Here is a 12,985-nt window from a genome sequence, read left to right on the forward strand (position 1 = left end):
GCACCATTGCTGCTGGCATCAACGGCAGAGCTGAGGTGTGAGGAATGTGTGTGCCGTGTGAGGGACATATGCCAGAGCATGGCACGGGACAGCATGGCATGGGATGGCATGGCATTGGACATGCCAGACATCATCCTGCACAGGGATGCTCAGAAATCGAGCCACTGAGAACAACCCCAGCCACACAAGGAACAGAAAGATTATGAAAATGAAAAATAAATAAATATGGATGTTGAGGACCTAATTCTGATAAGAGGATTTTCAAAATTAGCCATTTGCAAGAGTAGATTAACAGCGCACAGCGCCGGGGGCAGGAAAGGCTTCATTAAGACGCATGGCAAAGCCTGTCCCAGCACAGCCTGCTCCTCACAGCCCCCAGTGCCCACAGAGCGGCTCCCCGCTTTTTAAGGAGATGGATTTACTGCTGCCATGGGTGGAAAAAGGGCAATTAGAGGAGTCAGAGCACAGCGTGGTGCCACCCTGCCCACATGGGTCCTGCGGACACAGTGTCACGGCACTGGGACCTGGTGGTGTCAGTGGCTGGTGATACTGGGGATGCTGGTGCCTGTGCCCAGGCAGAGGGAAGGGGTCCCCAGGTGTGTGCCTGGTACCCCAGCCCAGATATGGGGTGGCTGCATCAGTGACAGTGTGGGACTAGGACAGGGAGACCTGGGTGAATAGGTGTCCTATGCCAGCCAGTGCAGGGGGAGCTCCTGGCCAGGACAGGTGCTGATGCCACCCAAGCAGCGCTGTGGCTGCTGGGCTGGGGGTACCTCCGTGTGCCCCATGGTGGGCAGGAGGCTGGTGGAGCTCAGAGAGGCTTTTTGTGTTCTTTGGCTGGGATTTTCTATCCAGGCAGCCAAGCAGAAATCTCATTACAGCCCGGTACAAAGGTAGCGTCCTCATCCCCGTCCCCATGCCTGGCTGGGGGCTGCTGCAGCCAAGGCTGTGAGCGGTGGGAGGGTGTCCTGGGCATGGGCAGCTGGTGGGGCTGAAAGGGGCCATGTGCTGCCTCCCAAACACCCCCTCAGTAATTTGTGCTCCTCATTCCAGCCAAGGGCCTGCCAGCCCCCTCCCCAGCCTCACACAGACCCCCCCTTCTGCAGTGCAGGTAGGTCAGACAGGGGTCTGAGGTGGGTGCAGGCAGGGCAGGCAGAGCAGGGAGCAGGCAGCACAGTTGCCCTGGGTGCTCAGTGCTCCCACAGCAGCAGCAGCAGCCAGTTAATTAGCAGGGCGGTGGGAGAGAAGCCGGCAGTGGGAGAGAAGCCGGCAGAGCTGCGCGGGATCGATGGGTGCATCGACTGCCTGGGAACCACCAGCCCTCCCAGCCAGAGACACGGTGCTGGGGAGGGTGGGCAGGGAGTCAAGCAGAACCCCGGCCCCATGACTGGGTGCTGGCAGAGTGGTGCTTGTGGGCTGGAGCATCACTGGCCCCTTGCAAGGAGACGCTGGGGTGCACAGGGCCAGGAAGGAAAAGGAAAGGCACTGGCGCACTGCCCGCCGTGTGCCCCGCACCCCAGCAGCCCCAGGGCTGGCAGCGGCCAGGAGAGCGGCCAGTGCCTGTGCCATGCTGGGAAGATGTGGGGATGCTAATGGAACACCCCTTTTCCAGCTGTTAGGATTCATCCGTGTCAAGGGAGGCACAGGCTGGTCACTCTGAGCTGGTGGCATTGTGTGAGGGAACCGAGGGACAGGGCTGCGGGCAGAGGCTCAGGAGCAGCGTGGGCACAGCCCCTGGGGGTATAAGGCCCTGTGGGCGTGTGCCAGCCAGCTGTGAGGCACCAAGACCACAGCACAGGGCCAGCAGAGCAAAGCCCAAAGCAATGGTGGCCAGGGAGACGGAGGGCAGGGTGGCGGGGGACAGCACTACCTGCAACTTGCCACAGTATCATGCTGCAGCCGTGCCTCCAATGCCTGCAGGTCTCTGAACACACAGCCCTTGTCCCCATCCCACCTGCCTGCTCTCCCCGCCTGCCTCTGCCTAGCGGGAAGTGCCAGCCGGTCCCTGTGGGGAAGGAGAGTGCTCAGCCGTGTTGCAGGAGCCTGGTTGCCACCATCATGCAGATGAGAAGTGACAGCGAGGGACCCTTCTCAGGTACAGGCTTCCTGCAGCAGCACAGGGCAGGAGATACTGTCCCACTCTCCCCCTCCTCTGCGGCTGGCCCTGGGGAAAGCCCTGCAGGCACTTAACCCCTTCCCCTCCGTGCAGACCCCTCCATACCAACCCCACCATGCAAACCCGGCTATTGGAAAGGAGCAGCCCAGAGCAGTCAGGCAGCACCAGCACTGCCATGCCTGCCTGCCCTGTGCTGCAGGGACAGTAGGCAGGGAGCAGGATGGGACAGGCAGAACCTGAGGCCAGGAGCAAGACCCATGGCTGCAGCCCCTCTGCTGCACCCATCTGTGTCCTGTCAGGCGTGGGAACCCGAGCGTGGAGGGGTCCGTGGGCTCCTCGCCTCCCACTTCTCCCACACTGGCTGCTGTCTCCAGGGAGGTTGTCATGGGAACGTTGCGCTGTAGGTACCCCTCACCCTGGGTACCCCTCCTTGCATGTCATGCAGCTTCTGGATGGAGGACAAGCTTAGCCTGCATCCCCGGCACAGCCTGGCAGGGTGGGCAGGGAGGGCATAGGGCACTTCGTGGGGATCCGTTATCCCAGGGGTGTTCAGAGTGGTGCCCAGGGTTGGAGGTCCCCTGCATGTCCACCTCCCCCCTGTCAGGGCCTGGTACATCCCTGGGGTCCCCAGGCAGGTGATGGGGCAGGGGGGTGGGTGCAGGCACCACGGGAATTGTGTGGCAAAGGCCCAGCACCAGCAGCCGCGCTGCTTGCTCACCCCCACGGTGAGCCAGTGCTGCCTGTTCTTCCCCGGCCCAGGCACCATGGAGCCAGCAGCTCCTTCCCCAGTTACTTTAGGAGACTTAACCCTGCAGTGCCCACCAGTCACAGCAGGATGGGTGCCTGCACCCATCTTGCATTGGGAGCATGCCAGGGGGCAGGGGCCAGGATCCGTCCTCACTGCCGGAGCCATGGAGCCGGTGGCGCAGGGAGCGGCTGGGTTGGCAGCTTGCCGAGCCGAGGCACCGACCGGCAGCGCCCGGCCCTGGCTGCCCGCCAGCTGCCGGCAAGGTGACCCTGGGCAGGAGTCCGGCACCACCGACCTGCGCTGCACATGAGACTCGGGTCCCCATCCGTGTGCCAGCACAGCGCCATGCTGCTGTCCCCATTCCCACTGTGCCCCACAGCTCCCCTGGCCCCACTTCCCCATCCCTGTGGGTCCCTTACCCTGTGCTCTCCCACCAGACCCCACAGCACCATGACCCTCCTGGTCCACTGCACCCCATGGCTCCCCTGACCCCCACCCCTGTCCTTGTCAGTCCTGCTGGCTCCAGTATCCCCCACCCCCACTTGCAGCCCTGCCGCATGTCTGCTGCCATCTGCCTCTCCCTTTTGATTAGTATTAATTTTTAATTATGATTATTGACAGGGCTGCCAGCTCGGCTGCCAGCTGGGACAGCTGCCCGGCATGAGGCAGGCCAAGGGCAGCCCTGGCACTGCCACACTTGCCGAGTGGCTCCTGGTCACTGCTGTGCCCACCTAGGGTGTCCCTGAGTGCCCACCACCTACCAGAACCCTCCAAGCCCCCCAACAGGGACCCTACAGTGCAGAGGCTGTGGATGGAGACCTGTGTGTCCCCAAAGGGTGGCATCCGGGTGGGCAGTGAAAGCCCCCCAGCCTGGCTGGGCTGCAGGAGCCCACAAAGCCAGGGAGATCAATGGCCCCTATTATTTTTCCAATCAAATGAAATCCCACCACGGCTGCATGCAAATGGCGGTGAACCGTGGCAGAGTGGCAGCCTGCGCCAGTTCCCCTGATAACCTTGGCCTCCTGGCATTGTGGGGTGCAGGGCACCCCGTGGGTATGTCTCTCTTGCTGCATCCAGCATGGGGGCAAGGGGACAGGAACAGTGTGCCTGTGTGACCTGGGGATCTCAGCCCCAGAGCCAGGGAAGGAATGGCTGTGGGGGAGTCATGGCAAGCAGAGGGACAGGTTGAAGGGGCAGAAGGACAGGCAGCCCCTGGCCCTCACTCACTTCATGCTGCCACTGCTGGGGTGGGACACAAATAGGGGCCATTAACTATTAAGTGGGGGGCTCAGCACCCCACACACCCCTCCTGCCTCCCGCCCCCCGGCCCCAGTTTCAGCTGTGCCAGCCCCACATTCCGTGGCCCCACGCGTGGCCGCTGCCTGCCCCGCACCCGGCAGGCAGGGGGAACCCCACTGCAGGCAGGACAGGGCGGTGGGCACCCCGCTGTAGCGCCAGGGCGGTGCGAGGCGCCCCGCTGCAGCAGCCAGCCCGCCCGAGCTGGCCAAGGCCGGGCGAGCGGCACCACCGCGTGGCGACGGGCAGGCAGCGCAGGCAGCGCCCCCAGCCGGGGCAGCCAGACTCTGTGCCCGCGTCCCCTCTTCAGCACCCCCACCGGCAGGCGTTCCAGGCGTGGGACTACCAGCCTGGCCCTGCTGCTGGCCGCGGGGCCAGTGCTGTGTGCAGCACCCCAACCTGGTTGCCCTATAGGAAAGGGCAGCAGGGTCCTGTTGCTCTTGTACCCGCACAGAGAAGCAGCCCAGGGCCAGCTCATGATGTGAGGACATGGAAACATGGTCTGGCATGCTGTGTGCCAGGGACAAGCTCTCCTGTCCCCTCTCTGGCAGCTTCTCTGACCCCTCCCTGTGCCTGACACATGGGCAACATGGGGTGGTGGAGGACAGGCAGAGCCCTGGCACAGGACAGGCAGAGCCCTGGCACAGCTGCCCCAGGGGAACTGTGGCACTGGTGGCCCTGGAGAAGCTACACCAGTGTCCCAGAGCAGGGCAGGACACAGCCAGCTCTAGCAAACCCCACAGGGCTGCACTGGGGTGCACCAGGGTGCCATGGCCACAGCCCCTGCCTGCAGAGTGGGGGCCAGGCACACATCAACTGACTGCAACAGGAGGGGGACATGTGGTTCTACACTCTGTCCCCCCACAGGACTTGAGTGCCATGCCAGCTCCCTGCAAAGCCCAGGTGCAGGCAGCAGTCCCAGCTGCAGGCAGTGCTGACCCAGCACAGTCACCACACAGCAGTGAGGGACAAATGCCCCAAGCTCTGAGCGGAGATGGGCTGGATGTGCTGCCATGGACACTGTGCAACCCTGGGCTGAGCTGGAGCTGCCCAGGTGCTCCTGGAGGGGATGGAAGAGGCTGTTCCTGCAGGAGAGCCACAGCGTGGCCAGAAGTGCAGACAGCACTGCCAGGAGGTGAGCAGGCAGCTCCACCTCCAGAACACGAATAGGCGGGCAGGGTGGGGGGAAGGACAGATCCAACAGTCAAAACCACTAGATTAAAGGACAGAGCATGGGCTGGGCTGCTGCAGGGTGGGAAGAGTAAGAGGATCCCTTTATGGCTGGGGAGCTAGTCTTCTCAAGAAGGCAGACTTGTATCCCACTGATGTGCAGGGGCTTGGGGAAAAACAGCCAGCTACCCAGGCTGAACTGACCCAGATGAGCTGGGCTTTGGTACCCACTCGCACAGCCAGACTCACAGGGCAGTGAGCTGAGCCTTGGCCAGGGGAGGACAGAGCCCAGCATCCTCTTGGGGACTATCCAGGGTCCCCCAGGGCAGGGGGACACCCCTGCAGCCCCAGGGAGACTGACACTGGTCCCAGGAACTGGAGGACATGCAGTGCCCCAAGTCGACAGTGATGCCTGGGCAATGCCAGCTCTGTGCTCCCAGCCCTGCTCACCCAGCAGGCAGGTACAGGATACAGCAACTCATTGTCCACCCCCCTCTCCAAGGGGACCCTGCCAGAAGCAAAAGCCACCCCAGCACGCCAGAGCCCTTTCTCAGCCCTGGACACACAGACTGTGCTCAGCTGCAGTCATTCATTGTGGAACAGGACAGGGGGACCCCACATGCAGTGCCCCACTCCCCCCACAGTCACACCACAAACTTGGTCTTGGAAAGGGACCCACTCTTGGTGGCCGTGTCTGCATGGGCCTGGTACCCGATGGCCACCTTCTGTGACAAGCCCAGGTGTTCCTTATAGACACGCCTGGAAGAGGGAACAGACTGCATGAACAGGGCAGTATTGCTTCTCCCTTCTCTCCCTGCCCAGGGACCCCATTTCTCCCAAACCTGGCCCCATGCAGCACCCCCCCAAAGTTGCATTACCCAATGTGGGTGACCCCTTCCTGGTTCTCCGCTTCCCGGGTCCAGATGGCAATCTTGTCTCCCTTGGCACGGATGTTGATGACAGCCCCACACACCTCGTTACTGTACTCATCAAACATCTCCCCAATGAGGCACATCAGCTGCCCAGACGAGAAGAGGAGCCCAGGACAGTCACTCCACGGCTCGGCACTGTGTCAGGTGGAAATGCTGCTGACAGGACCCCACAGACCAGCCCCAGTGGGGCTGCACTCACCGTCTCCAGCCAAAAACGGTCCAGCTCCGTGTGCCGCTGCTGCTTGGCCAGGGTGATGAGCCAGCGCCCACCACGCTTGTTCTGGTTGTCCTCCCACATGGGCTCGATGCCGTCCTATGGACAGGCAAGGGAATGGTCAGGGCAACCAAGCACCCAGCCAGAGCCAGCTCTGTGAGCTGTCAGCACCCAGCCATGGCACCTGCCAGCCCCACCGGCACCCAGCGTGCCCCCATACTGCTACAGGTGGCTGCAAGGAGGGACTGTGGCAGAGGGGGTGTCACACCTTGAAGAGTGAGTAGTCACAGCCAGATGAAAGCTTGCTGGGGGGCTGGATGTGGTTGTACAGCCTGCACCAGGTGGAGACAAGACACAGATACAGGTGAGAAGAGGTGCCTCAGGGATCGCCAGCACCCTCCTCTGGTTCAGAGGCTCCCAACCAGGACCTCTCCAGAGTGGGCACATTGCCCACCCACGGGACACTCACGCCCAGAAGTCTTCCACAGTGCTGAACTTGGTGACAAGGCGCAGGTTTGCCTGCCACATCTTGCTCTTGTCATTCTTGAAGAACCACAGTGCCCACCTGGGGAGGGAAGGGAGATGGGGGAGTTCAGCCATGCTAGAGCCTCCCTTCAGCTCCAGCACCCCCATCCCAGCACTGGGAGAGGCTGCCCACACCTGAGCCCCCATACCTGTTCTGCAGGGGGTGCTTGCTCAGGCTCCCTGCCAGGAGCGGCTCTTGCTGCGGAGCCCTCCGTCGCCTCCGCCGCTCCTCTTGCCTCCGCTGGGGAAGGAGAGACAGCCTGGAGGAGCCCCATGGCCACCCCAGCAGGGCAGGTGGGGACAGCCAGTAGCCTCCCCCACACCATGACAGGGACCCCACAGCCAGGAGCCCTGAGGGGATGACCGTGCTGCCTGCAGGGCTGCCCAGGCTCTGCTGCCAGGCCCAGGGAAGCTCACAAGGAGAACACTCACCTGCTCCCCTGTAGCCATCCTGCCCAGCACAGGCTCTCCCTCAGCCACCCCCAGCTCTTAAGTGCCCACAGGCGAATGGGACGAGGCAGCCAGCCCAGCTGCAGGCACTTGTGTGGTGGGGAGGGGCTGCTGGTCCTGCCCCTTCTGGTAGAGAGCAGGGTGGAATGGGGTCAAGGCAGGGGGATAGGGTGGGGTAAGGTGGGGACAGTGTCTGGTGGGAATCAAGACTGCATGTTAAACAGGGCAGGACAGCACTGGGATCAGGGTAGGATGGGAACAACATGGGATAGGGAAGGTGTGGAATGGGATGGGGAGAGTGTGGAATAGGATGTAGAGGGGATGTGGTCAGAATTGAATGGAGTGGGGACAGATTTGGATGGGAATGGGATGGGATGAGAAGAGGATATGACGATGAGGGGATGGGATGAGGATGGGATGGGGACAGGGATGGCATGGGGACAGAACAAAATGTGGAGAGCATGGGAGGAGGAGGACAGGATGGGATGAGGACAGCCTGTAGCGGGTAGTAGATGGGATCAGGATTGGGTGGAATTGGGAGGAGATGGGATAGGGAGAGGGTAGGATGGGGATGGGACATGACAGGGACTGGGATGGGGTAGCGTGGGGACAGTGTGGGATGGGATTAGGATGGGCTGGGATGGGGAGAAGGTGCGATGCGATGTGACTGTCCCCGGTGGTGCTGAACTGTGTGGGGAAGGAGCCCGTGGGGTGGGGAGACAAAGGGCCGGGGGTGCCGACCCTGCCGAGCCGGGCAGGGGGACGTGCCGCTCCCGTGCGGGGCGGTGCGGGGCGGGGGCAGCCGGGCACGGCTCCGCACGGCCGGGCACGGTTCAGCCCGGCGCGGCACGGTCCCCCCCGCGCATCACGGCGCAGCGCGGCGCAGCGCACCGCGGCGCGGCCCCGGCACAGCCGCACTGAGCCCGCCCCGCCGCAGCCCGGCCCGGCCCGGCCCGGTCCCCGCCGCCAGCGAGACAGGTCGGGCGGGCGGCGGGACCGGGGGCGGGCGGGCGGCGGGACCGGGGACGCGGGGCTGCGCGGGGCGGGCGGGCGCGGGGCCGGGCCGGGGCGGGGTGAAGCCGTGCGGCCTCTCCCCGCAGAGCCGCCATGGAGGTGTTCATGAAGGGCTTGTCCAAGGCCAAGGAGGGGGTGGTCGCCGCCGCCGAGAAGACCAAGCAGGGGGTGGCCGAGGCCGCCGAGAAGACCAAGGAGGGCGTTCTCTATGTCGGTAAGGGCCGGCTCGGCCTGCCTGTCCCCTACCTGCCCCCCGGCTAATCCCTGCCCGTCCCTGCATGCCCCTGCCGGCCCCTTCTGCCTGCCCTTGCTTGCTCCTGCCTTTGCCCTTGCGTCCTCCTGCCCATCCCCCTGCCGTCCCCACCTGTCCCCGGCCCCGCTCCCCTCCCCGCTTGCTCCTTCCCTGCCACGACCACCCTGCCGGGCTGTCCCGAAGCCGAGGACAGGTGCCCGCAGTGCCCTGCCCGCACTCTGCCCGCAGGGCATGTGCAGGCAGGAGGATGGGGTGGTGGGGCAGGGTCGGGGCCGGTCCCCAGGCTGAAGGGATGGGACCCCGGGCCACCGGAGCCCCTGCGGCTCTCGGTGGTGTGAGCCCGAGGGTGCTGCAGCTCCTCACGGAGGATGCTCTGGGGCAGGAGCAGAGAGGGACCGTGATGGAGGTGGTGACTCCCATGCTGGGATGTGCCCGATTCAGAGCTGGGGCTGGGGACACATTTGTCCTCCTCAGAGATGCCATGTCCTGAAGCACACCCCCCACCTGGGGCACCACTGCTCTGCTGGCATCTCCCCTGCACCCAGACAGCAGCTGAGGGGTCCCTCTGCACTGCCCCTCACATCTGGGGCCCATTCTGGGTCAAGTCCTTGAAGACATCATTGAGAGGGAGAAGGCAGCTCCGGGCAGGCTGCACACCCGGCTGTGGCGTTGGGCTGCTCAGGGAGGGAGCTGAGGCTGCCCCTGCCTGCAGCGGGGGGGAGGGCACAGGGCTGGGACTCCATCCTGCTCAGTGGGGGACCTGAGACCCCGCAGCCGTTCCCCCAGGCAGTGGTGCGTGCCTGCCCTGGACCCCCAGCCTGCCCAGGAGTGCGTGCCTGAAACAGCGGTCCGACAGCTCAAGGAGTGCCCTGAGGCCACATCCCGCAGGAGCTGCCTGGTTCCCCAGCCACTGCCTTTCCCCCATCACAGATACCCTGCACCATCCCAGGGGGTGTCCTGGCATCTGTGGGCAGTGTTGCTCTGCCTGAAGGGAGCATGGCAGGGCCCGTATGGCCAACCGTAGCACCTGGCCATGAGCTGCTCCAGCTGTGGGGCTTCCCGTGCTGTATTGGCATCAGCTCAGGATATGGATTGCAGCTCCTGTGGGAGGCTTTGCTCAGCAGCACAGCTGGTGTTCACCCTGCCCGGCTGTGCCCTCATGGCACTGGGCCCCAGGGTCTCTGCTTGCCGGGCACGTGGCAGTGGCCCTGTGCTGCCCCAGCCTGAGCTGCTGCAGGGACTGGAGGAGCCTGCGGGAGCCAGGTGGGTGCTTGGTGCCCTGGCTGCCGTGGCACAGCCAGGCTGGGGTGCAGGCAGGAGGCTGCCCTGGCTCACAGAGTGCTGCTGGGGTCCTGGCCACAGCGCATGGCAGAGCCCAGCCCGCAGCCCCTCTAACCCCCTCTCTGTCTCTCTCTTTCTATCCCCAGGGAGTAAAACCCAAGGCGTGGTGCAAGGTGTCACCTCAGGTATGGTCCCCTCCAGCTCCCCATCACAGTGCCCCTCTGGCCTGGAGAGTGCGGCTGTGCTAACGAGATCGGAGGCTAATTGAGGGGCTGATGTCACCCGGCTAAAGCCTCTTATATAACAGGGCCCGCAACGAAGGATTTGCAGTGGCTGCTCACACTCCCTGCCCAGCTGCAGAGCAGCGTCCCGGCCCCCCCCGGTCCCTGGGCAGGGAGGGCCTGATCCTCCCTAGTGACTCCTCACCAGCCCCCTGGGTGATGCTGGGCACAGAGCCACAGCTGGGCAGCCCTGGCGGGGCACTGATGGGCACCCCTGGCTCTTGCAGTGGCCGAGAAGGCGAAGGAGCAGGCATCCCAGCTGGGCGAAGCAGCCTTCTCAGGCGCTGGCAACATCGCGGCGGCCACGGGGCTGGTGAAGAAGGAGGAGTTCCCCGCAGACCTGAAGGTGAGACCCCCCCACTCTGGCTGCTGCTGTGCCGGTGGTGACCCTGGAGGTTCTCTGCTGCTCTGCCTGTGCCTGGGGCGGGCAGGCATCGCTGCCCCGAGCGTGTTGGCTGCGGACGTGTGCGTGCACGGGCTCCCGCATGGCGGCTGGCAGCGCGGGGCCGGCAGTGCATCGCTCCAGCGGCTGCGAGGTGACCTGACAGCTGCGGGAGCGGAGGGGCGGGGAGGGGCAGTGGGTTCGCATCTCGCCACCCCCATGAGCCCATTGGCTTCCAGCTTAGCCCAAAATAGCATCCGCTGAAGAAATGAGGCCACTGCCACCACTGCCGCTGTATGGGGGGATTGGTGGCCCCCCTTTCCCTCCTGCCAGCCGCTCTGCCAGCCCCGGGGAGGGGTTACCCGGCGCCACACTCCCCTGCCAGGGATGCAGGATGCTCCCGCGGCCCCACCAGCGCCTGGAGCCCACGGGGGTTCACACAGTGCCAGCACCCATCACCCACCTGGGGCTGGAGTTGGGGGCAAAGCAGTGACACAAACACGCAGGCCCTGCTCCCAAGGGCCTCTGCCTGTCACCTCCCAGCTAGGGGGGTTGCTGTGTGCCCGGGGTGCCTGCCAGACCCCTCCACTGGTGCCCCCCACATGAACCCTCCAGCATCCCGGGTGTGTTGCTGGTTCCTGCAAGGTCACCTGGGTCTGGCAGGGGCAGGGAGGGTGGGTGCTGGGTGGAGAGCTGTGTGCGTGGGACTGACCCTCCTGTTTCACGCCCAGCCAGAGGAAGTGGCCCAGGAGGCTGTTGAGGAGCCGCTGGTTGAGCCGCTGCTGGAGCCAGAGGGGGAGAACTACGAGGAGTCCCCGCAGGTGAGGGGACAGGGTGTTGGGGTGTGCGGGGCGCTGCGGAGGTGTTGGCTGCCAGCGCTCAGCATGCTGGTGGCCATCGCTGTCCAGAGCAAAGCCCTGAGCCCACCAGCTCCCAGTGCTGTGGGCACACACCCCTGCAGCCTCAGGGGGCTGGGGGGCACAGGGGCCCTGTGCCCCACCTGGGTTCTCTCACCAGCTGTTTCTTTCCCCACCCCACAGGAGGAATACCAGGAATACGAGCCAGAGGCATAATGGACCCCCGTCCTCGCCTCTTCCACCAGCAGCACAACGAACCGCCGGGAGCCCCCTGCTCCTCCCCAGCCGGCCCCGGCCGCTGCCTGTGTGCCGGGGAGGAGCAGGGGTGCCCCTGCCCCGTTCGCTCACGAGTTCTTCCTCCAGTTCCGTTCCAAGGGACCGTGTCTGTGTCTCTGTACCGTGTCTAGCAATGAGAAAAACCCTCCATGTCCAAGCCCCTAAGCCCTGGCGTGTGCCCGAGCTGTGGGCACTGCCCACACGGGCTGGTGTGTGTGCGTGTGTGTGTCCATGAAGCTGGGGTTTATCGCTCTGTTTCCCTCCCAGCGCCATAAACCCCAGCTGCATCCCAGTGTGTCTGTGTCTGTACAAAGCATGTTTTACCTGCTCGCGGGCTGCTGTACATTTTGCTTGCACGCGTGTCCCTGTGGTTCTGCTCTGGTCATCGTGGAACTGGTTTTTTTTATATATCTCTCTATCTATGGGTGGACAGGTCTTTTGCCTTTGTGAACCCTTGGCGTCCAAGCCTGTTCCCCAGCCTGCTGGGTAGTGACGGTGCCCTCGCCCCACACCCCGAGGTCCCGTAGTGCCGACGCTGTGTTGTGACGTGGCATGGATATCCCCCCATCGCTGGATGTGCAATACGAGGGCAGCTGCCAGTGACACAGCTGCCCCCGTGTCCGTGAATAAAGCCAACTCTTGTCTGTAGCCCCCTGGTCCTGGTTGTGGGTTCCCTGGGGAGGGGGGGGGCTGCACTTTGGCAGTAGGGACAGTTTTGGGAAAAGGAACGAGAGGCTGGGGCACAAGACGCCTTCCTGTCTGCTCACCACCATGTCAGGATGTGCTGCTGTTTGTCAGGTACATTCCAGAAACGCACCCTGACCTTGTGCTAGAAGTGCAGAACAAAGCGAGGGCCTCTCCTCTGCTGTCTCCACCTTCCTATGTGACCCTGCTGCCCTCAGGGGGACAGGGACATGGCAGCTTGCTCAGCTGCAGTGTGACCACCTCAAGGGCAGGTGACTGCCACACACCACTGAGGGATGCCCACCATAGCAGGGGGGTCCTGTGGCCAACCCTGAGCATGATCCTTGGGCCTTTAGCTCCCCCAAGGTAGGGCCACCAACCCAGCCTGGGTCCCCAGCTGGCCTTCAGCCCTGTGGCTGCAACACAGGCTGGGCTGAGTTTCCCTGCTGTGAATATCAGGTTAAATCCCCCATCCGTACTGGCTTGCCAGTTTTGTGGGGAAAGAC

The 12,985-nt window shown here is 64.0% G+C and overlaps 2 protein-coding genes across 2 annotated transcripts; one reads left to right on the plus strand and one right to left on the minus strand.

The window, feature by feature from the left end:
* Positions 1–4,756: 4,756 nt before the first annotated feature.
* Positions 4,757–8,096, minus strand: EIF4E1B (eukaryotic translation initiation factor 4E family member 1B). The gene is made up of 7 exons (XM_005503330.3): positions 7,434–8,096; positions 7,151–7,242; positions 6,946–7,041; positions 6,745–6,808; positions 6,462–6,575; positions 6,209–6,348; positions 4,757–6,089 (listed from the first exon to the last, which is right to left on the minus strand). Exons 1-7 carry the CDS (start codon positions 7,449–7,451, stop codon positions 5,975–5,977), a joined length of 639 nt encoding a protein of 212 aa, XP_005503387.3. The 5' UTR covers positions 7,452–8,096; the 3' UTR covers positions 4,757–5,974.
* Positions 8,097–8,272: 176 nt separating this feature from the next.
* SNCB (synuclein beta) lies at positions 8,273–12,443 on the plus strand. Its single transcript, XM_065029656.1, has 6 exons — positions 8,273–8,429; positions 8,552–8,679; positions 10,146–10,184; positions 10,508–10,626; positions 11,394–11,483; positions 11,703–12,443. Exons 2-6 carry the CDS (start codon positions 8,559–8,561, stop codon positions 11,733–11,735), a joined length of 402 nt encoding a protein of 133 aa, XP_064885728.1. The 5' UTR covers positions 8,273–8,429; positions 8,552–8,558; the 3' UTR covers positions 11,736–12,443.
* Positions 12,444–12,985: the final 542 nt, after the last annotated feature.

This window comes from Columba livia, chromosome 14 (genome assembly GCF_036013475.1).
Source record: "Columba livia isolate bColLiv1 breed racing homer chromosome 14, bColLiv1.pat.W.v2, whole genome shotgun sequence".
NCBI lineage: Eukaryota > Metazoa > Chordata > Aves > Columbiformes > Columbidae > Columba > Columba livia.

Coding starts and splice junctions, on each gene's coding strand:
- EIF4E1B (XM_005503330.3), bottom strand. Junction 7,042..7,150: donor AAGCACCCCCTGCAGAACAG/GTATGGGGGCTC, acceptor TTCCCTCCCCAG/GTGGGCACTGTGGTTCTTCA. Junction 6,349..6,461: donor ACCGTTTTTGGCTGGAGACG/GTGAGTGCAGCC, acceptor TCGTCTGGGCAG/CTGATGTGCCTCATTGGGGA.
- SNCB (XM_065029656.1), top strand. CDS start 8,559: ATGGAGGTGTTCATGAAGGGCTTGTCCAAGGCCAAGGAGGGGGTGGTC. Junction 8,680..10,145: donor GGAGGGCGTTCTCTATGTCG/GTAAGGGCCGGC, acceptor TTCTATCCCCAG/GGAGTAAAACCCAAGGCGTG. Junction 10,627..11,393: donor AGTTCCCCGCAGACCTGAAG/GTGAGACCCCCC, acceptor TTTCACGCCCAG/CCAGAGGAAGTGGCCCAGGA.